This window comes from Myotis nattereri, assembly GCF_964212035.1.
Source record: "Myotis nattereri genome assembly, chromosome: 3".
NCBI classification, from domain to species: domain Eukaryota; kingdom Metazoa; phylum Chordata; class Mammalia; order Chiroptera; family Vespertilionidae; genus Myotis; species Myotis nattereri.
Genome location: NC_138077.1, coordinates 153,655,883 through 153,679,000, shown reverse-complemented (window position 1 = coordinate 153,679,000; position 23,118 = coordinate 153,655,883). Strand labels below are relative to the sequence as shown.

At 41.2% G+C, this 23,118-nt stretch overlaps 1 protein-coding gene across 1 annotated transcript; it reads right to left on the bottom strand.

Moving 5' to 3' along the window:
• Nucleotides 1–1,783: 1,783 nt before the first annotated feature.
• CTBS (chitobiase) lies at nt 1,784–22,575 on the bottom strand. Its single transcript, XM_081086860.1, has 7 exons — nt 22,364–22,575; nt 19,068–19,206; nt 18,355–18,563; nt 10,448–10,619; nt 7,853–7,950; nt 7,309–7,470; nt 1,784–2,090 (listed from the first exon to the last, which is right to left on the bottom strand). Exons 1-7 carry the CDS (start codon nt 22,532–22,534, stop codon nt 1,899–1,901), a joined length of 1,143 nt encoding a protein of 380 aa, XP_080942986.1. The 5' UTR covers nt 22,535–22,575; the 3' UTR covers nt 1,784–1,898.
• Nucleotides 22,576–23,118: the final 543 nt, after the last annotated feature.

Sequence of the window (23,118 nt, the reverse complement as noted above, 5' to 3'; positions counted from 1 at the left end):
ACTATTACAAGGGGAAACTTAACACATTGTTTGCGGGTAGTTTTTATCACGCACTAACAGGTGGCGTGGGCCATTTTTGCTAATTTTTGCGCAAATGGCAACGTTCAGTAAAATTACGATAACTTTAGTTTACGTTATTTATACGTTACCCGCATTCTACCGCTAGTCTATAAAAAACGTGTTAATACGTGTCCCGCACTCTACTACACTGGTAGAACGTATAAATACGTAAAACGTATAAATACGTTTCCCGCATACAATGTGTTAAGAAAACAATCCCATTTACAATTGCATTAAAAAAAATACCTAGGAATAAATTTAACCAAGGATGTAAAAGATACATACTCAGAAAATTATAAAGCACTGAAGAAAGAGGTTGAAGAAGATACAATTAAGTGGAATCATCTTACCTAATAATAGACAAACATGGTAATTGACCATACCTTCCCTACGCCTCCCATTGGCTAATCAGCAAGATATGCAAATTAACTGCCAACAAAGATGGCGGCCAGCAGCCACGGAGCTGGAACGAGCAGAGGAGGCTTGCTTGCTCCAGTGATGGAGGAAACCAAGGTTCCCCGCCTGCCGCCACCTGCTCTAAGCTCCGAAAGCAACAAAGTTTCAATTATAGGAGGTAAATAACCCCAGATTCCTGCTTTCAGCCAGCCGTGGCCACTGAGATGGAGCCTTGGGTTGCCCCTGGCGATGGAGGAAGCCAAGCCCTGGCTGGCTCTGAGCTCCACTCCAGGCTACAAAGTTTCAATTATAGAAGGTAAATAAATCCCAGAGGAAAAAAAGAAAAAAAGGAGAGGCTAGGAGCTTTTGTCGCTGGGAAGGCTTGGCCAGCCTGAAAACGGCCCTCAGCCCTTCACCCAGATTGGCCAGGCATCCCAGTGGGGACCCCCCACCCAAAAGGTGGTGTGGCCAGCCTGAAAACAGCCATCAACCCATCACCCAGGCTGGCCAGGCACCCCAGTGGGGACCCCCACCCTGAAGGGCAAACCTGCCAGCCCCCACCCATGCACCAGGCCTCTATCCTATATAGTAAAAGGGTAATATGCAAACTGACCCTAACAGCAGAAAGACTGGGAATGACTGGTCACTATGACACACACTGAACACCAGGGGGCAGACGCTCAATGCAGGAGGTGCCCCCTGGTGGTCAGTGCACTCCCACAGGGGGAGCTCTGCTCAGCCACAAGCCAGGCTGATGGCTGCCAGTACAGCGGTGGTGGTGGGAGCCTCTCCCGCCTCCTCAGCAGCGCTAAGGATGTCTGACTGCAGGAGTCCCTTGTTGCGGCCTGGCCTGCGCCCCGGCCCTCCCGCCCTCCAATCGCCATGGCAATCCCTCCACGCAGGCCAGCCGGCAACCCCAACCGGCTTTCCGATGGCGATCACCGGCTGAAGGCGGCCTTTGCCCACCCCCCAGCTCTTGCCTGCCGCCTGGGTTGCTGATCACCATTCTTCAGTCCTTCCCCTTTCGCTTCCCAGCATTGCGGCAAATTAACCACCATCTTTGTTGGTGGTAAACCGCCATCTTGGCTGGCAGTTAATTTGCATATCGCCCTGATTAGCCAATGGGAAGGGTAGCGGACATACGGCTAATTACCATGTTTCTCTTTTATTAGATAGGATAGTAAGTACACTTGTTTCTTACCTTTATGTTTCTGGACACTGAAGTTATTTATATCTATACCTATCTACATATCTATATATCTATCTATCTATACTTCCACATACAAAAAAAGCATCACTTTATTCTTTATCTGTTTTTTATTATACTAATAAGTAACATATACAGCCATATAACAAAAATGTATAAATTTTTCATCTCTTCAAGAGACTAGATCTGTTTGTACAGATCTTTTTCAAAATCTTAGTAGTTTGACAAAAGATGTTCATAGCTTTGGTTTTAAGGCTTCCCACATTTCTTCAGTTTGCTGTTTGGCTACAGCATCTCCAGAGTAGTCGAGACAGTTTGCATTCCACATGCCAATACCCCGTAAGCCCCACGTTTGTACATATGCTCTCTTTAAAGAAATGCTCTTCGGGTTATCATACCACACTTGATGAAAATGGCCAGCAGAATCCTATACAAATAAATGAAAGTAGAAATTTTAAGTATTCAGTGCAATAAGAGGGAAAACATTTCTTAATTTCAAGGATTCTAAAAGGATATAATGAAATAATAAAAATGTAAGGGCACAGCACCTTCCAGCTCTATGATTGCATGGCTCTATATATGATACTTGGTAGATATCGTTGCTTGTGGCATTTTTACAACAGCAGAGATTACACAAATAAGCCTCCCAATAGCTTCCATTTAAGGTTTTCTCATGCCCTAAGATTCCTTCTTTGCCCTGATCTGATTATCATCAACCAAGATGTATATCTGAGTAACTTGTGGAGTTTTTACATAAAAGTACAGATTCCAGTTAATTCATTTGACTTAATTAAAACCTTCCAGGGCTAGTGCTCTGATATGTATTTGTTTGTTTTGTGTTCTGTGTTCCGTTAGGTAATTGTGATATTCAGCTAAGGCTAAGGAGGATCACTGCTATGGTTCTCTGATACCAGCTTACACACTTTTTTTATATTCCCTACAGTTTCTAGAAATGTGCTTAGTTAGGAGCTCGACAGATTCTTTTGTTTATGATGCATTAGTCAAATCAAGAGGTAATGGCAATAGACAAGGAAAGTAACTTCTTTTCTAAGTCTTATGGAATGGACCTAAGAGCCTGTCAGGTCCGGACTCCATGGGTGCCTTATGCACACAGCTGATGAAAACCATAAACTAGAAAGTGGTCTTTTGCTCACCTTCTACCCTGTAAAGTCCTTCTCCCCATAACATCTGTCTCTATCTAGCACTGACAGTCTCTCTCTTAGAAGGTAAATCATCCTATATAATAAAGAGGTGATATGCAAATTGACCATCACTCCAACACACAAGATGGCCACCCCCATGTGGCCACAAGATGGCCGACAGGGGAGGGCAGTTGGGAGGAACCAGGCTGGCAGGGGAGGGCAGTTGTGGGCGATCAGGCTGGCAGGGGAGGGCAGTTGGGGGCGACCAGGCCTGTGGGGGAGAGCAGTTAGGGGTGACCAGGCCGGCAGGGGAGGGAAGTTAGGGGTGACCAGGCTATCAGGGGAGGACAGTTAGGGGGCAGTCAGGTCGGCAGGGGAGCAGTTAGGCGTCAATCAGGCTGGCAGGGGAGTGATTAGGGGGTGGTCAGGCTGGCAGGCAGAAGCAGTTAGGGGCAATCAGGCAGGCAGGCAGGCGAGTGGTTGGGAGCCAGCAGTCCTAGATTGTGAGATGGGTTCATGATTGGAGAGGGTGCAGGCTGGGCTGAGGGACACACACTCCCCCATGCACAAATTTCATGCACTGGGCCTCTAGTTTATTGGATAAAGGAAAGAGAAAAGGAGCAGATTTAGGCAAAAGGGTAGAGGAATGGGGGGGGGAGGGATAGGAGATAAAAATAGAATGACCTGTGGTCAAAAATAATTTACTGATTTTATATACATCTTGGAAAAATTTTAAAGGCAGTTCTCAACTAATGCTGGTAACATTTTTTTTTAAATGATAGCACCACTGGAATTAGAATAGTCTCCTAAAATAACTTCTTTGAAGAACAACAGTCACTAGTAAATAAATAAGCTATGGAATATTGAAGTTATAATAGACTCATTACATACAAGCATATCTTATATACTATATCTTATATTCTGTACTTTCAGATACTTAGATCTAGTAACAATTGTAATTCACCATTAAAAGACAACTTGAAGAACTTGTACCTAAATATAGAAATATTTATTTTTGAAGATTAGGAGCAAATTCTAATAGCTTTGAATTTGCCATCATTCGAGCTAGTACTCTGAGACTTTTTGACACTGTTAAGAAATTTCAAATGCCTCAAAATAGTGAAGGGTCAAAGGATGAAAAACTGAGTACATGTAGGAGTGATATATATGCATGGTTAGGCATAAATGCCTTCAAGAATACTGAGTACCAAGATGAAGCTGTATTGCTGAGACAGCATAAGAAGGCAGAATAATTCTCTTCAATCACATCAGAAACTTGATTTTGGTTGCTGCTAATTTTACAAGCAACAAAAAGAGGAACAAAAGCGGTATGATTAGATTGTTGTCTGAAGTGCCATGGAATGAATGGCCTTCAAGGCTCATCAAAATGTATTCTGAAATTTAAGACCTTAAAGAATGTGTCTTCTTATTCATTATAGAAAAAATAAGACAGGGATTCAAAAACACTACATCACAGCAACAACTATTATACTGTATTACATATTTCTAAATTATGTATAATTGGTTACATACAGTCTTTACAAGACATATGCTTGAAACACCCTTCCCCATGCATGTTCCTAACAGTGCTAGGAAACAAGGTTCTATGTTAAAACAAACAAAAAAAAGATGTATGTACTGTAGCACTGCTCAAAGCCTTTCTTATAATGTACATTTTAAATCTCCAGGAGGGACATACAGTATGCACTGTTTTCCAAATTTATTTGGCCACGGTGTGTGTGTGTGTGTAATATTAACAGTTCCTAGAACAGGATTCTATCAATACTATTTGACAAAGGCAACGTTACAGTATGCCATAGTTTAATTACTAGGTATGCACACTAGACTCTAAAGTTTAGAAAACTCTACAATAAAGTTTTCTACATAATCGATATATAGGCATGTATGGATCCATTATAATTTATTAAATACTAGAGGCCCGGTGCACAAAAATTAGTGCACTCGGAGGGGGGGGGGGGGCGGGGCACCTCATCCCGGCCTGTGCCCTCTCGCAGTCTGGGAGCCCTCGGGAGATAACGACCTGCTGGCTTAGGCCTGCTCCCGGGTGGCAGAGGGCAGGCCCAATCCCTAGGTGCAGCCACTGGTCCGACTCAGAGCAGGGCCGATTGGGGAGTTGGGGCGCCGCCCCCTGTCATGCACAGAGCAGGGCGGATTGGGAGTTTGCGATGCCACCCTCAGTCATGCTCAGGGTAGGGCCGATTGGGGAGTTGGGGCACCGCCCCCTGTCACACTCAAGGCAGGGTCGATGGGAAGGTTGCGGCACCACCCCCTGTCATGCACAGAGCAGGGCCAATCAGGGGGTTGGGGCGCTGCCCCATGTCACGCACAGAGCAGGGTCAATCAGGGGGTTGGGGAGCTCCCCCCGTCACGCACAGAGCAGGGCCGATCAGGGGGTTGGGGCGCCGCCACTCTCACACTCAGGGCAGGGCCGATGGGGAGGTTATGGCTCAACCCTGTCACACACAAAGCAGGGCCCGTGGGGTGGGGGGGTTGGGGCGCCACACCCTGTCACACACAGAGCCACAGGGTGATCAGGGGGTTGGGGAGCTCCCCCCTATCAGGCACAAGCAGGGCCGATCAGGGGGTTGGGGCGCCTTCCCCTGTCACGAACAGAGCAGGGACAATAGGGAGGTTGTGGCCCCACCCCTGTCACACACAGAGCCGCAGGGCGATCAGGGGGTTTGGGCGCTGCCCCTGTCATGCTGATCCCGGTGTCGGGAGGCCTCTTGGCTCCGCTGATCCCGGTGCTGGGAGGCATATTACCCTTTTACTATATAGGATAGAGGCCTGGTGCATGGGTGGGGGCCGGCTGGTTTGCCCTGAAGGGTGTCCTGGATCAGGGTGGGGGTCCCCACTGGGGTGCCTGGCCAGCCTGAGTGAGGGGATGATGGCTGTTTGCAGCTGGTCACACACCCTTCAGGGTGGGGGTCCCCACTGGGGTGCCTGGCCAGTCTGGGTGAGGGGCTGAGGGCTGTTTTCAGGCTGGGACTGAAGCTCCCAACTGCTCCTTTTTTTCTTCTTTTTTTTTTTTTATTCTGGGCCAGCTTTAGCTCTGCGGCTTGGCTCCAGCTCTGAGGCCTCAGCTGCTGAAAACAGGTATCTGGTTTGTTTCGGTTCTATAATCGAAACTCTGTATCAACTCCAGCTCTGAGATCCCAGCTCTCTGAAAGCTGGTTTCTGGGGTTTTGTTTAGCTTCTTTATTTGTTACAATGTTTTTTAAACTGCAAGCTCCGAGGCCAGCAAGGCAGGCAGGGAACGTTGCAGTCCTCCGTCACTGAAGCAAGCAAGCCTCATGTTCATTTTAAGCTGCCTGGCTGCCGGCCGCCATCTTGGCTGGCAGTGAATTTGCATATCGCCCTGATTAGTCAATGGGAAGGGTAGCGGTCGTATGCCAATTACCATGTTTCTCTGTTATTAGATAGGATGTATGGTTGCTATCATCATTTTTTATAAAAGATTATCAGACCACTAGTTAAAATTGATATTCTTACTGGAATTAACTTACATCATATATTTTTAGGGCTCCTCTTACAGTAACAATCCAAAGTGAAGTCAAAGCTAGTACTTAGAGTTTTGAGGTGTGAAAAATTATTATGCTAAAGGGAAACTATGAAAAATATACCTTTTCTTTGCCTCTTTGGTATGGCAATTCCTATTTATCAAACACTACCTGACAGAATTGCTTATCATTCATCCATTTCTTCAAATCTCTGTAATATTTTTAGTTTCTAATTTTAACATTGTTTTTCATTGGTCTCATATCACACAGTTTGACTGAATTTTGAAATAAATTTGAAATGATGCCATTTTCCATTGTAAAGTCCATGATGGCATCTCTTGTTCTCATCCTCATTCCTTTCTGCATAGGAGCCTCATCAGAGTCTCCATCTAGTTTGAAATGGAGGTTTTCAGAGCTAGCAGCCTATTTTTTCCCAAAGCTTATTAGAAGCCATAGTCTTCATACATATTTGTCAACTATTCAGGAAATCCTGTTTGTTATATGCATGCTTTTATTATACCACCTACAATGACAAGTGGCTCATGAAGAGCAGTTCCACTGTGACCATAACTTGAATTGCTCACCAGGGAAGTCAAGTTCCTGATTAAACAGATTCAAAGACAAGTTTACTGCTATAAACAGCAGTCAATATGTGTTTTTTTTTCCCCTTTTTTTAAATATATATATTTTATTGATTTTTTACAGAGAGGAAGGGAGAGGGATAGAGAGTTAGAAACATCGATGAGAGAAACATCGATCAGCCGCCTCCTGCACACCCCCTACTGGGGATGTGTCCGCAACCCAGGTACATGCCGTTGACTGGAATCGAACCTGGGACCTTTCAGTCCGCAGGCCGACGCTCTATCCACTGAGCCAAACCGGTTTTGTCAGCAGTCAATATGTTGTACCGAAAAGAAAACTGATAGAAATTCTCCATATCAAATAGGTAATTATGAAAATATGCAATTATAAAAAGTCTTACTTTATAGTTATAATATGGAGACTTCTGATTTTCATCCCATAGGATTCCAGAAAGAGAACTCTTGACTTGCTTCATAATTATTTTATAGGGCACCTGACGTCCTGCAGCATCACTACATGGAGCTCCCCGGAAAGGGACTTTTGCAATGGTACAAACATGATCCTAGAAATGCAGAAATGTTCATGTTAGAAATTATCATTTAAGTATATGTTAAGAGTTAAATCAGAAAATATACTGAAAACTATTTATTAGAAAAAAGGTATACTATATAAATGTAGATATGCTGACTATACAGTATGAAAATTAAATTTCATTATTAAATGAAAATATAGAACATTCAGAAACTTTCATGGGATTGAATATTTAAAAATAAACACTTTCCCTTTTAGTCTCAAACTACTAGTATATTTTAGAAATTCTAAAGTTTATATACACTATATATAGGATAGTTGGTAAATTCTAAATAGAATATTATATATTACAGCAAGGTCTAAAAATACAAAAGAAAGAGAAATAAATTATGTAAGAAATGAACTGTTCTTACCTCTGATAGAGTCAGGCAGGTATAATCATAACCATACCAGGGAAGACCCATTACAAGTTTCTTAGGGTTAATGCCCATCTTGATGTAGTCATCATATGCTAATCAAATAGGAACAGAAAAGGCATATTTTTTCCCTTCATATGTCTACTAATATATTTATACAAGCCTTGCAGCATCTAAGTTTGCAAAACAGGTACATTTCTGCAAAATACTAATACACTGTTTCTCCGATATTCTGAAAATCATCCCTTAAGAACTACATTATAGTCCTGGCTGGTTTGGCTCAGTGGATAGAGCATCAGCCTACTGACTGAAGGGTCCCGGGTTCGATTTCAGTCAAGGGCATATACCTCAATTGCAGTCTCAATCCCAGAGCATATGTGGGAGGCAACCAATCACTTGATCTTAGCCCAAAGGCCGAGAAGCGATGAGGCAACCAATCAATGTGTGTCTATCACATCGCTGTTTCCCTCTCTTTCTGTATCTCCCCCTCCCTTCCACTCTCTAAAAATCTATGGAAAAATATCCTCAGGTGAAGATTTAAAAAACAAACAAACAAACAAAAAACTATACATTCTAAATCACGTTATAAACCATTTCTATTAAGTAATAAAACCATGCAAAATAATTAAGATGAAATTAATGCAAAAATTACAAAATTTAATTCTAGAAAGAATGACACTTCAGGAAAGCATGCTGATTGTGTCTATTAACTGCTAGGTATATTTTATATTCTCGATTCTAAAGGTTTTTTTCTTTTAAAAATATATTTTTATTGATTCCAGAGAGGAAGGGAGAGGGAGAGAAAGATAGAAAAATCAATGATAAGAGAGAAGCATCTGCCTCCTGCACACCCAACCCTGGGATCGAGCCCTCAATGTGCCTGGACCGGAAATTGAACCATGACCATTCATAGGTCAACATTCAACTGCTGAGCCATGCCAGCCAGGCATAGGTTCTAAAGTTTTGGTAAAGTTCTATAAGTCTTAAACTTTTCGTCTGGGATGATCTTAGAATTTTTTATAGAAAGCACAAGTGTCTCATGTTTTCAAATACCCTAAAAGCATGAATTACAGCTAGGGATGAGACATGTCCCCCTCTTACTCTGTATTAGACAATCTGTAGTTATAGAAACAAAGAGAAAAGTGAAGAAATTACTAGTACTGTGGATCCCTTTCTGCCCAATGCTGCAAAATGTGTTGTTGTTTTTCCACCAAGAGAAGTTCTAAGACTATGTAGAATGTTAAGTAAATTTGCTACTTTTCATAACCTTTGAAATTACGGTATACCATTCAATAGCCAAGAAAGGGGTGGGTTATTCATCATTTCTGAAACACATTTGATTATGAAACCTTTTTTACTGTCTAAAGTTTTACATATGTCTCCTTTTTCCCCACTTGACATCCCCCCGCCCCAGCCATTCCCACCCCGGGCAAGCCCCCACGGCCCCAGTGTCTCTGTCCATTGGCTATGCTAATATGCATGCATACAAGACCTTTGGTTGCTCTCTAACCCCCCCTCCCCTGCCATTTGTCTCTGGATGTATTCTTGTTCATCATGATTATGAAACTTTTATTGATAGAGCACAATTATCATCTCTTCCATGAAACAGTTTGGGAAGATTAGATTAAATAATTACTTTTTAATTATAACAGAATTAAATTGTCAAATTTTTAATTATCTGTCCAAACAACTAGGACATGCTAAAATGAGGCCAGGTTCTAAGGTTTTACCTCTATATAAAAGAGAAATAATTTTTTACTTATTAACCAATCAACAAATGAGTGCCAACTATCTGAGAAAAATTCACTTGAGTCCATATAGTAAGCAATCTTTGATTCAATTGGTTGATGGGATATAAACTAATCCAAACTTTGGAAAGGATAATGCAAAGGCCATATCATATGAATGAGAGGTCAGAAATACTCTTAATTGTGATGCTATACAGGCATACCCTCCTTATTGCACTTCAAAGATGTGACTCTCCAGCCACAAAATGATTATGACTTCCTTTATTGCAATACTCACTTTATTGCTGTGCTCTAGAACCAAACCTATAATATCTCCTAGGTATGCATGTAATTTGCAATATAGCATGTACTAATAGTAAATGTCAAATGAAATAAAGCCAATCCTATCAATCATGTGTAGAAGGTATTCACATCATAACTATCTTTGCTATTAAATGATTTAACATTGGGTATTTCAACAACAAAAAAATCTTGCCAAGTTCTAGATTAAAAAATATCTTATTTATGTAATTTTGAGAGAAGTGTGTTGACTTGAAGTTAAAACACTTGAGTTTCAACAATGTAATACTTCATAGCTGTACAATCAAGATAACACCCTTCATCTCATGTGCAACAGATGACTAATAAATAACATACTTATTTAGAAGATTTTTAGAAGAATTAAATAAAAACTTTAAAACTTTAACATTTTTGTAAACTTTAAAGCTCTCCAAATTAAATGTGTTTCATGTTTCAAGAAAGCATGGAAAACGTATACAAATGCCTTAGAAATACTAAAATAAGACTTAGTGTTTGAGGTTATGGAATTAATATTAGCAATAAATGATTATTTGGTGTGTCTTACCAGTTATCGTCTGATTATAGGGAGCATTGGCTGCTGCAATACACTCTGACCAGACCTGACTTTGTTCATCATAAGACATCACAAAGAGAAAGTCACAAGCATCTGCAATTCCAGTATAATTATAGCACCTTCTGTCTATGCACTTTGGAGACCAAGCTACATCAAAGGTTACCTGTGGAGAAACGCAAACCATTTTACGTAACAGGATCAAATATGCATATTATGTTAGATGTTTTCTTGACTACATATTCTCATCTAATACTATCCAAGAAAACAGAACTGCTTTCATATATGAATGTAGGGTTGGACACATATGGAACTAGAAAAGGTCTAAGAAACACATTTTTTGCCTACATGGATTGTTTCAGACATATATTTGGACAATATTTTGGATACATATTTGGAAAGTGGACATATATTTGCAACCAGAGTTAAATATATATAATTTCAGGAGCTTTGAACTGTGTAGAAGGGGAGTCTTAAACTCAAATGTCTTCAAAGGTTAGATTGGAAACTCAACAGATCGAAAGAAACAGGTGTAATGACAGTAGGGCAGTGATGGCGAACCTATGACACGTGTGTCAGAGATGACACGTGAACTCATTTTTTTGGTTGATTTTCTTTGCTACATGGCATTTAAATATATAAAATAAATATCAAAAATATAAGTCTTTATTTTACTATGGTTGCAAATATCAAAAAATTTTTATATGTGGCACGGCACCAGAGTTAAGTTAGGGTTTTTCAAAATGCTGACACGCCGAGCTCAAAAGGTTCGCCATCATTGCAGTAGGGTATGGTGGGAAAGCAATTGGAAAATAAAAGCAGCACCCTAAAATAATTCAAATACAAAAGTTTTTTTTTGTTTTGTTTTTTTAAAAATATATATTTTATTGATTTTTTGCAGAGAGGAAGGGAGAGAGATAGAGAGTTAGAAACATCGATGAGAGAAAACATCGATCAGCTGCCTCCTGCACATCTCCTACTGGGGATGTGCCCGCAACCAGGGTACATGCCCTTGACCGGAATTGAACTGGGACCCCTGAGTCCGCAGGCCGACACTCTATCCACTGAGCCAAACTGGTTCAGCCAAATACAAAAGTTTTTAAAAAATTACCCAGGTTGCCTGACTGGTATGGCTCAATGGTTAGCACTGACCTATGAACCAAGAGGTAAGTGTTCGATTCCCAGTCAGGACACATACCCAGGTTACAGGCTTGATCCCCAGTGGAGGATGTGCAGGAGGTAGCCAACCAATTATTCTCTCTCATCATTGATGTTTCTATCTTTCTCTCCATCTGCCTTCCTCTCTGAAATAAATACAAATTTATTTTTTAAAATTATGCAGGATAAATTGGTCAGTCATATGTTGGTACAAGATGACTGGCCTGGAAGTAGGAGTCCGATTTACAATTACATTATTATGATGGGTTTATTCCAACATTACAGTTAAAGAATAGTGGTGTTTTATAGCTACAGGTATAATCAACTACAAATGAATAAATCACTTAAATGGTCCAATTTTATGGAAATATTCCAATAAAACTTAAGTGATAAATTATCTTCCATTTTGAATAGTGAGCCAGTATTCTACAGCAAGTCCGTTTGCCTTAACCAAGTATTAATTAGCCTTATATGTGAGCAAATATTCTAAGGCAGTGATGGCGAACCTTTTGAGCTTAGAGTGTCAGCATTTTGAAAAAACCTAACTTAACTCTGGTGCCATGCCACATATAGAAAATTTTTGATATTTGCAACCATAGTATAAAAAAGATTTATATTTTTGATATTTATTTTATATATTTAAATGCCATTTAACAAAGAAAAATCAACCAAAATAATGAGTTCGCGTGTCACCTCTGACACGGGTGTCATAGGTTCGCCATCACTGTCTAAGGTTTCATTAAAAGTTCTTATTTAGGCTCTCAGTAAACCCACTGATTAATTATTACAAATGATTGAGATACTTTAGTTAAAATTTTTACACTTTGACCAATTTATTCTACTATTACTATTTTTAAGACTTTCTCAAAGTTCTCTCAATAATTCTCTGAATATTAACACTAAAGGAAGCTCTACAAAAAGAAAACCTTATAGGTTATAAGGCAAAATTTTGCTTCTTGGACCCTGCCTTATTGCTGCTTCCTATTATAAAATGGGAGCTATACTATTGTAAATATATTTCAAATCCCTTTTGTAAGTTCTTACCTCTCCCCTAAACATTTAATAGTATTTTCACCTGGATTTCATAGTTAATCTCATATTTTTGAGAGGGCAATATTAATATTTTAGACAAATCAAAAGACTTTGGTTCATGTGTTGGCTCTGCTTAACTAGGTCTGTGTAACTTAAAACATCTGTGTTCCTACCTATAAATATGAGGGTGTAGAAAGAACTCCTCAGGAGCATTTCTAGCTCTTTAATTCTCAGACCAAAATTCTGTAATCTTAAATTATCACATTTCCCCCCAAACACATTTCTCCTTCCAGACTCTATTGTAGTCTCTCTCTCTCTCTTTTTCTGGTCAGCATTTTAAGAACCTTTCTGACTCTTCTTCCCAATACCCCATTGCTAATCTCGTGTTTTCCTTTCCTTCTCATAATTCTTTGGCTTCTTCCTTTCCATTAATTAATTAATTCAATAAACATTTGTTGAATAGTTGCTGAGTGTTAGGGTTATGCCATCATCCCAATCCAAACCATAAATCCTATTATTGTATTATCGGGTTAGTCCTTACTGGTCTCCATTTCTCCTCTAGAAACTTTACATACTGCTGTACAATATTCTTCTCCAAGCAGTTTCTACACATGTAACCTGTTACTTACAGAATAAAATGCATAGTCTTCAATCTGATATTCTTGACCTTCCACAATCTGGCCTATCCTGGCAACTGTACTTACCACTAATCTATCTAACATGAATTTGACATAGAAGCCCAAATTGTTCTACTTGCCCCTCAAACATGGAAATAGTCCTACTGCTCAATCTCTTCCTCCTTGACCTCTCACTATAGCTTAATCAGCACTAGCAAATAGGTTATTTTTTTCACTAACCAATTCTAATTTATGAATAAAAGCAATGTAAAGAATGTGGGGAGCTATGGCCAGTTGTTCAGTGGTTAGAGCATTGGCCCTTGGACCAAAGGGTTAGGGATTCGATTCCTAGTCAAGGGCACGTACTTCCTCCTTCCCTTCCACACTATCTAAAAAATCAGTGGAAAAACATATCCTCGGGTGAAGATTACAAAAAAACGCTTAAAAAAAACCCTGACTATTAAAGTAAACCATTAAAAAAAAAAGAATGAGGGTTAAGTCTTCTATAGCAAAGTATTGAGAAGAGGAATCTGGTGGCCTGCATACCAGATATTTGCTATTCTCGGTCTAAATTGTACTAATCTGAAAAGCTGATTTCCACTCAGATTAATCCTTGTATCATTTATTAATTTCTCAATAATTCTCAAATGCCCGTTACCAAATGTACCAGAATCACCTCGCACAACTTGATAAACATATAGTTCCTAGGCTCTATCCCAGATCTACTGAATCAATCACTGGGTATATTTTTAACAAGTATTCCCAAGTGATTCTGAAATAGGTTTAGAATCATTGGTTAATAATTACTTACATAATACAAAACATAAAATATATTTTACATATATGTATATATATATATATATAATATATTTTTTAGTCTAATCTAATAAAAGAGAAACATGCTACACCCACAAGCCATGCCCACAAGCCACGCTCACCAACCAATCAGGAGCATATATGCAAATTAACCCAACTAAGATGACGGCAGCCACAGAGCTGGAGTTGCCCCCGGCAATGGAGGAAGCCAAGCTTCCCGCCTGCCCTGGCCAGCCCTGAGCTCCGCTCAAAGCTACAAAGTTTCAATTATAGAAGATAAATAAATCCCAGATACCTGCTTTCAGACGGCATGGCCTCCGTTCAAGGAGGGGCTGGGACCTTGGGTGGCCAGGGGCAACCCAGGCTTGGAGCGGGACCAAGGCTACAAAGTTTCAATTATAGAAGATAAATAAATCCCAGATACCTGCTTCCAGCCCGAGGCCATGGCCAGCCCCCGGAGGGGAGTTATTAGCACTGGTGCCAGGCTAGGCTCTTAGGTATGGTCTCAAGACCTGCAACACCTGGGGCTTTTTGCAAGCCCGCTAAAGGTCTGGAAGTCCCATTCCACATTTGGGGGACAAAGACACCAAAAGCGGATAAAAGAGGGGCTTCCACCATATTGGTTTGCTCAGAATTTGAGAGGCAACCTCCTCTGAGTCTGTCGGCGTAATAAAGCTGTGTAACTCCATTTCTCTAAGCATTGTTTGGTTTTTCTCTGGTCTTCTACAACAATCTAACATATGCTCTCTCCTGGAAAATGTTCCATGTGCACTTGAGAAGATGTGTATTCTGTTTCTGTTCGATGGAATGTTCTGTGTATGTCAGTTAGGTCACTTTCCTCTAATACAGTTATTTTTAACCAGCGTGCTGCAAGAATTTTTAAAACATGCAATACCTGATGATTTAGTCAGGGGCACTGACCTTTTTTCCCCTAGATTGTCAAGTAAAAAAATGACAACAGCCAACACAACAACAGCTTTTCAGCATGAATGTCCTGTCTTGAACCATAAAATATATAGGTCATTTAATATAGCTGCATCTTATTGGTCATGTCCCATAATAAGGTTGCATCTGGTTGGTTAATTCTTGGTACAAGAAATCCTTATATACAAGTATAGGCACCTGATTTTTTAAAAAGTCACTTTGAGCAAAAAGGGTAGGTAATTACTATAATTTTTTTTATAAATCAATCAAATTATACCTATTTTTTTCTGTCAGATTAGCAAAAATATATTTTTTGGTGTGCTACAGAGTTTATATGCGTCATGAGATGAAAAGGGTTGGAAATTGCTGCTATAACCTTATTGAAGTCTCCTTACTGAAGTCTCCCTAGTGATTATCTGCATAATCTATCTGTTACCAGAGCTAGCTAATTATTGATGGGCAAGGAAGCAAAGGGGGAGACACTGTTGAGCATATTCAGCTGGGAAGCAGAAGCCTGTTTGCTTCACCAGGAAGCTATAGCTTCACACTCCCCCCAGGAACCACCAATCAATTGCTCAAAGATCACTGGGGGAAGGGATAGAACAAAGGGGAAGTAAACACATGGGCAATAAAATCAAAATGGCACAGTGGGAGGTGTTCACCACAGAAGCCTGTCAGTCTAATCTGGGAAAAAGATCACTGACGAGGGGGTGGACCCCAATACAAGTCCGAGAAAGTTTGGGAAGCTAATTGGTTATTTTGTTTGTTTCTTAAATATATTTTTATTGATTTCAGAAAGGGAAAGGGAGAGATAGAGTTAGAAATATCAATGATAAGAGTGAATAATTGATTGGCTGCCTCCTGAATGCCCCACACTGGGGATTAAGCCCACAACCCAGGCATGTGCCCTGACCCAGAATCAACTGTGACCTCCTGGTTCATAGGTCGATGCTCAACCACTGAACCACACTGGCCAGGCTAATTGGTTATTTTGAATAAGTTTCTGGTTCCTCCAAAGCCCAAGAATACATAACTTCAGGTGAATAAAGAAGCTCTCTCTCTCCCTCACTGACCTGCACTTGCCCCATTCATTCTTGTTCTCTCCCGCCTGGATACAAACGACCAAACAGGTCTAGTGGCCACCTGGCCCGAGGCAGACTATGCGGGCTCCCAAGGATTATGAAACAGGAACTCTGGGCATCGGCTTTTATTTTGGCCCTGCTGAAGACATGGTTGGACTTTTTCAATGGTGGGATGAAGGGAGATTGGACATTGGGAAGCCAGGAGAACTCTTTTAATATTGCACCACAAATAAACCATGCCACATCACAATTTCTTGTGTGTGGATCCTTGAAATGCTTTTCTCAAGATCCCATGAAACAGTCTTTTTCTCACTGACAACATATATACTGCTTAAATTGGAGTATAGAAGTCCCCTATTATTGTAGTACTAGAGGTCCAATGTGTGAAATTCATGCAAGAGTAGGCCTTCCTTCCCCCGGCTGCTGGCAGGCAACTGGGACTCGGGCTTCCCTCGTAGCCCCGGCTTCATCTGGAAGGTTGCCCGGAAGGACGTCTGGTCTAATTAGTATATTACGCCTTTATTATTATAGATTGCTGTCTATTGCTTCCTTCAAATATGTTAGCATTTGCTTGATATACCTGGGTATTCTAATGTTGGATGCATAAATATTTATAACATATATTGGTCCATTTGATGTGTCTCATAAGTTCCTTAAGCTACCTGCAGTCTTTTTCATCCTTTTTTCTTTTCATTGCTGATTAGATGAAATTCTCTACCTTTAAGTTTACTGACTCTTCTGCTTAATTCAGTTTTTTATTGAACCCTTCTGTTGAATCTTTCAGTTCTGTTATTGTTATTCTTCATTTCTATGATTTCTGTTTAGGACTTTTTAATATTTTATATCTTTGTTGAAATTCTCATTTTGTTCAGACATTGCTCTCCTGATTCAGTGAGCCATGTTATGACTATTATTTTGAATTCACTATGGAGTAAATCACTTACCTCAATTTCATTAAAGTCTTTTTATAATGTTTGATCTTGTTATTTTGTTTGGGGCCTGGGGAGGGTTGCAGTCACTACCTAGATGTGTGCTAATTAGAAGTCAGAGCCTCTGGCAGCAACTTTATGCAGTCAAACCCAGAAAAAGACTAGGAGATACATTGTTGGGTTTTGCCTGCTCTTTCTGAGCTGAGCTCTGTGGGGGCAGGAGGGGGAAAATGCCCATTACAAGTGCTCAAGTGCTTTGGGAAACTCTCTTTGTCGCTAACATCCTCTGGCTTTCAGAGCTAGGCTTGGGGGGCCATCCCTCACGTGGGAGCCTTAAAAATTGATGCATTCCAAACCCCTTCCTCAGAGAGAAGCTGTAGTTGGGGGCTCCCTCCCTATTAAATGGTGCTGTGTCAGGAGTGGGGTTTATGGCAAGAGTGTGCCTCACCCTTTCCTGACCACTTCAATGTTATTTTCTGTCGCCAGATGTGTATGCACTCAGTTAGGTTCTGGATTTCTCTCTGTAGAAATTGTTCCATTTGCAGCTGTACTTTTCATGTGTCCATTTCAGGTGGAAAATTCAGGAGTATCCTATGTCTTCATTTGGTCTAGAATCTCCTTGCCTAGTAGTTCTTAACCATAATCACCTATGAGATACATAAAAAATATTGACTCGGGGCTCACTTAAACTGTGTGAATAGTAGTCCCTGGGCGTGCGTTCCAGTGTGTACGTATGTGCATGTGTGTTTATGACTAGGTTTGAGAATTACTAATCTGGGGCCCCATTATCCTTTGTTACCCATACATTTCCTGGTAAGATGCCCTGTGCTATGATCTGCTCTAATCAAGCTCATTATGGCAGAGGGGATGCACTCTGCCTTTTGTCATAACTCTGACTGATTCTGGGGAGTGAGTCCTTTGAGCCTTAATGGGCCTTGGGTGCTTTACAAAGTAATTCAGTCTATGGAGCAGCTGCAGTACCTCTACGCTAAGGCAAGAGCTGTCTGTCCTGCACCGGAGAAAGCAGGGTCTAAACAATTTAGCCCTTCCTGATTCTTTCTGATCCCTTTGCCTAGCTAATAGTTCTAGTCCTGCTGCAAGGTTAGAAGGTGGTGCAATCCATGCTGTATCTTGATGTACATAGAGAACAGACTTATCATCTTAAAATTCTGTAAAACATTTAAAATAAAACCTCCAAAGTTCCAGAAATATTTTCTAGGATATAAGTACTGAACTTTTTTCTACTCAATTACTATAAAACAGATTGTATTAATTATACCTTCATGAATACATCTTGATAAGGAAATTTAGGGATTTCCAAAACACATCAAAGGAATTTTTACCTGTGATCCCTCAATTTCACGATGGAAAGAATCTGTAGTTTCTTTGACTAAAGCAGTTAAGGCATCATATTCAGGTGATGGACAAGTAACTTCTTGCTCTATGTCTATATTAATTCCATCCATATATTGTGTTTTGGCCAAATTAACTTGTTGAGCTATCCAGGATGTTCTGAAATGAGGATTAATGATATCCTTTAAGGACACATCTCCTGTGAAATCAATACACACATTTTGTTCATATATGCTTTTTACAGTTTAATGACATTTACTTCACAACCCCATTCCAAAGAGATCAAAATGTCCTTTAAACATCTCATTATTTTGGAACTCTAAGCTCCCAATTTAAGTCTTCCAAATGAAGAAATAACATACCAAAATAATAAAAAGTTATTACTCATTCATCTCCAAAGTAACTGTTATGAGTAATTAGTAAAATCATTCTCAAAGTAGAAGCAGAAATTGTGGACTATGACTAGCTAAAGGTCATCATGCTAATTAGGAGTCACGTTTTGCTCAAAGTGATGTAGTGGTTTATTTAATTCCTTAATAATATTTGTATTTGTGAAATGAATTACATAGCCTGTAAGAGTTTAAGATGCTAAAAAATATACTAGATGAACATGAAAAGGGAATTTTTTTGAAAGTTAGAATAGCAAATGATGCAAGTAAACTTACCAATTGTCTGGAGACATCTGGTAAAAACTGGCACTCACCTTTTAGCACTACTCTGGCTCCTTTTGAATGAGCATAGCACATAAGTTCTGAGTCATATTTTCCAAAAAGTGCCACAGTTGTAATCTGTGACCAGTCGTAAGATTTCCAAGTTTTGCCACCAACATCAAACACAAAGACCTGTTAGGACAACAGGGATAAGCAAGTACCATCAAACATCAAACATATGCTAGGCACTGGGGGCACTGAAAGTACAAGAGTGAAAAAGACATGGGGCGTAGGGTCCCAATATAATTGGTGGCAGGGGAAAGTAGCCAGCCTGGAAAGTAGGGAAGGGTAGCTAGGAGGAGACAGTAGCAAGTGTCAAGGCCCAGAGGCAGAGAGAGCATGGTGGTTGTGTAACTAAATACTGAGTACGGCTCTCACCTAGAATTTGTTTTTTGTTTTTACTTCTGACCTCCAAAACTGTAAGGGAAAAAAAGTGTTGTTTTAAGACACTGAGTTTGTGTTAATTTGTTATAGAGGCAATAAGAAACTAATACATTTAAACCACATTTTTGCTATAGAACAGTTGCTATAAAACTGAGTTAAACGTTTCAGGAAAAAATTAGAGTTTTCTTACGAAAGTCCTTCATATCAGATGAATTAGAATCACAGAGAAGTGAAACTGTTCTGTTCAGGAACAATGATGTCGCATTTAGATTGCGACAGCAGGGATGAACCAGAGAGTGGCAGGCAGGATTAAATCATAAAAGGCCTTGAAAGCCCTCTTGAGAAATTCGTATTTTATCCAGAGGGAAAGCGTTTAAAGGAGAAGTCACACTTTTACACTTTAGGTCTTTATTTATGTATGCATTTTTGGAAAATCCCTTCAGCTGAAGTGGAAATGGATTCAAGAGGGGCTAAAATTGGAGGCAGAATGTCTAATAGGGAAGCTGTTGGAAGAATATAGGCAAGCGATGTTAGTGACCTCAGCTAATGTTGTGGATCAGCAAAGGTGAGATTAATGAACAGATCTGAAAGATGCCAAGGAAGCAAAATTAACAGGACCTTGTGACTATTTGAATGAGTAAGGCAAGAGAAAAAGAGGAGGATATATATATATATATATATATATATATATATATATATATATATATATAATGTTTCAGATAGGAGAGATAGAAACATCAATGGTGAGAATAATTGATCGGCTGCCTCCTGCATGCCCCCCACTGGGGATCAATCCCGAAACCTGGGCATGTGGCTGATTGAGAATTGCACCAGGACCTCCTGGTTCATAAGTTGATTCTCAACCACTGAGCTGTACCGGCCAGGCGATATTGTAATTCTATGAATGATTTTTGGGGAACCTGACTTCCTAGAATAGTACTCAAGTTAAATTCTGAAGTAGATGATGTTATGTTTCTCCAGTATTTTTACCCCACAGATAATTCTAGAAGCACAGAAGGCTCACTGATTACTATTATTTTATCCCAAATAAGGTGTTAGTTGACTCAGCAAACACTTACTGAATTCCATCCAGTAAGGTATAGGAAGAGCATATTGCTAGGCATTAGGGACAAAGAGGTTAAAAAGAAAGAACAGGCCCTTTATTTAAGTACAGTTGTGGTAAGAGCTACATGGGAATGCGGGGCCCATGGCAGCATATAAAGGGACCTGCTTCCCTACTTGGGCAGGAAAACTTCACTGAGGGCTACACACTTAGGAAAGGAGTGAATTCTGGGGGATGGTCTAGACAGAATGGAGGAGACATACCTATGGACAAAAAAAAAGGCATTCTCAGCAGAGAAAAGAAAAGAGTGCAAAGGTCTCAATCCCTCAAGAGAATTTGGGATTTATGGAATCAAAAGAAAGTCAATGTGGCTAGGAACACAAGATCCTGTAAGTACATGGAATCAGATGAATCTAGTAAGGTGGCAAGATAAGTAAAGCTTTGGAGACCAGAGAGGATTTTGCATTTCATCCTGAGATCAATGGGAAACCATTAGAGTATTTTAAGCAGGGGTGGGGCCTAAGATACGCTTAAAGAAATAAGAGAGAGGAAGAGAAGGATAGCCTATCCTATATAATAAAAGCCTAATATGTAAATTGTCCCCTGGAAGTGGCAATGGCCCTACATTATAAAACAATGCTGTTTGGACTAAGCCTTTCCACCTCTCAGATGTCCAATTCCCTGTTATGTTATGTGCAGTCATCAAACTCTAAGCCAGTGGTTCTCAACCTTCCTAATGCCGCGACCCTTTAATACAGTTCCTCATGTTGTGGTGACCCCCAATTTCATTGTTACAAATTGAACATAAAGCATAGTGATTAATCACAAAAACAATATGTAATTATATATGTGTTTTCCGATGGTCTTAGGCGACCCCTGTGAAAGGGTCGTTCAACCCCCAAAGGGGTTGCGACCCACAGGTTGAGAACCGCTGCTCTAAGCACTCAGGTTGTTTTCATGTTGCCTCTGAAACAGTTGGATTAAAGTTGGCAAAGGCCTTTCAAATTGTTAGGTGAGTAGAAAGAAAATTCACTGAAAGACCTATTTTTACCCCCCTTCTTGGGTGGTTTTGAGGTGCCTAAAGGAAAGGGGTGGTGGGTAGAGGAAAGGAAAGGTAAGCAAAACATTCTGCTCTCCAATGCACTGTTGGAGTGCAAAGATTCAAACTGAACCCTCATATTCTCTCTCTCTCTCTCTCTCTCTCTCTCTCTCTCTCTCTCTCTCCCCCCCCCCCCCTTCTCTCCCTCTCTCTTGTTAATCCTCACCCGAGGATATTTTTCCATTGATTTTTAGAGAGAATGGAAGAGAGAGGGAAAGAGAGAGAACATCTAAGTGAGAGGAACACACATTGATTGGTTGCCTCCTGCTCGCACCCTGGGCTGGGGAGAAGCCTGCAACCAAGGTACTTGCCCTCGGCCAGAATTGAACCGGGACCCTTGGCCCGCAGGCCCACGATCTATCCACTGAGCCAGACTGGCTAGGGTTGAATCCTCATTCTCTTGAAAACCACGGGATCTTGCTGCTTAGGGAATGTCTCATTATCCTAATTCCTTGCTTGCAAGCACTGCAAGCGACACAGCCGGATAATGAAAAAAGCTTTGTTTAGATTCGGATCTGAGTTTGAATACTTGCTGTGAGACGTGGGAGGAATTACTCCATCTCTCTGAGCTCGAGTTTCCTCATTTAAAAGATGCAGGAAATTCAGAAATAGAAAGGTCCCGGGCAAGTAAGTGGTCAAATTGGTTTCAGCACCCGCACCACCTCTTTTTAGGGCTCAGTTCGACTCTATCGTCTCTTTGAGACTGGAGGACCAGACCCCGAGGGGCAGGGAGAGGCACCTACCTCGAAGTTGGAGTGGTTGCGGATGGGTTGGCACAGCGCTGGATCCTGGCACGGGCAGCTGGCCCCGGCCCCGAGCGGCCCCAGCAGCAGCAGCAGCAGCGGAGCGATCCCAGGGGCGCTGCTCCCCGGCCGGGCTAGGAGGCGCGGGAGTCCGCGCGACGCTCCGGACATGCTGGTGGGTCACCGCGCGAGTGGGTTCCCCGGGCCCGGCCGGAGGGGCGGGGCCTGCAGCTTTGGTTCAGGCGCGGTGGGCGGTGCTCCCGGGGGGAGGGGCGGGGCGGGAAGGGGCGGGGCGTTAGCCTGGCTGGGTGCCTGGGCAGCGTGTAGTAGGGAGGCCGCTGTGAAAGGGCAGCCAGGGCCTCTGGTCACAGGTGGCCAGTTGACGCAAGTAAATATCATCGCTACCTTTTATGTCCCCACCAACACGCTGCAGCGCTTAGTTTGCGCACTCCTTGTGGAGTCTGCTGGGGGAGGGTTCCCCCAGAATGGAGAAGTAGCGGTTCTTGGAAAGGAAGGAAGAGCTACGTGGTTGGAATGGCCCAGAGATGTTTAAGATACAGACATCCATTCTGAGTGAGGATGGCGGCTCACATACAGTCGTCTAAGTCCGCCCCCTGGAACGGTTCTGGAGCCGCAAGAGGTGCCACAGAAAAATAGGATTCAAGGAGGATAGTGGGGGGAGGGGGATTTCTGAGAAGAAGGGGGATTAGGTGAAAGCTGCTTGAGAAGCAGGTAGATTGCTAGATTTTTTCCCC

What these genes read in the sequence shown, in the direction of transcription:
- CTBS (XM_081086860.1), bottom strand. Translation starts at nt 22,534, where the DNA reads ATGTCCGGAGCGTCGCGCGGACTCCCGCGCCTCCTAGCCCGGCCGGGG. An exon ending in GTGAAATTGAGGGATCACAG is followed by an intron (nt 10,620 to 18,354) that starts GTAAAAATTCCT and finishes GTTTCTCCACAG; the next exon opens with GTAACCTTTGATGTAGCTTG. An exon ending in CTATAATCAGACGATAACTG is followed by an intron (nt 7,951 to 10,447) that starts GTAAGACACACC and finishes CTATTTGATTAG; the next exon opens with CATATGATGACTACATCAAG.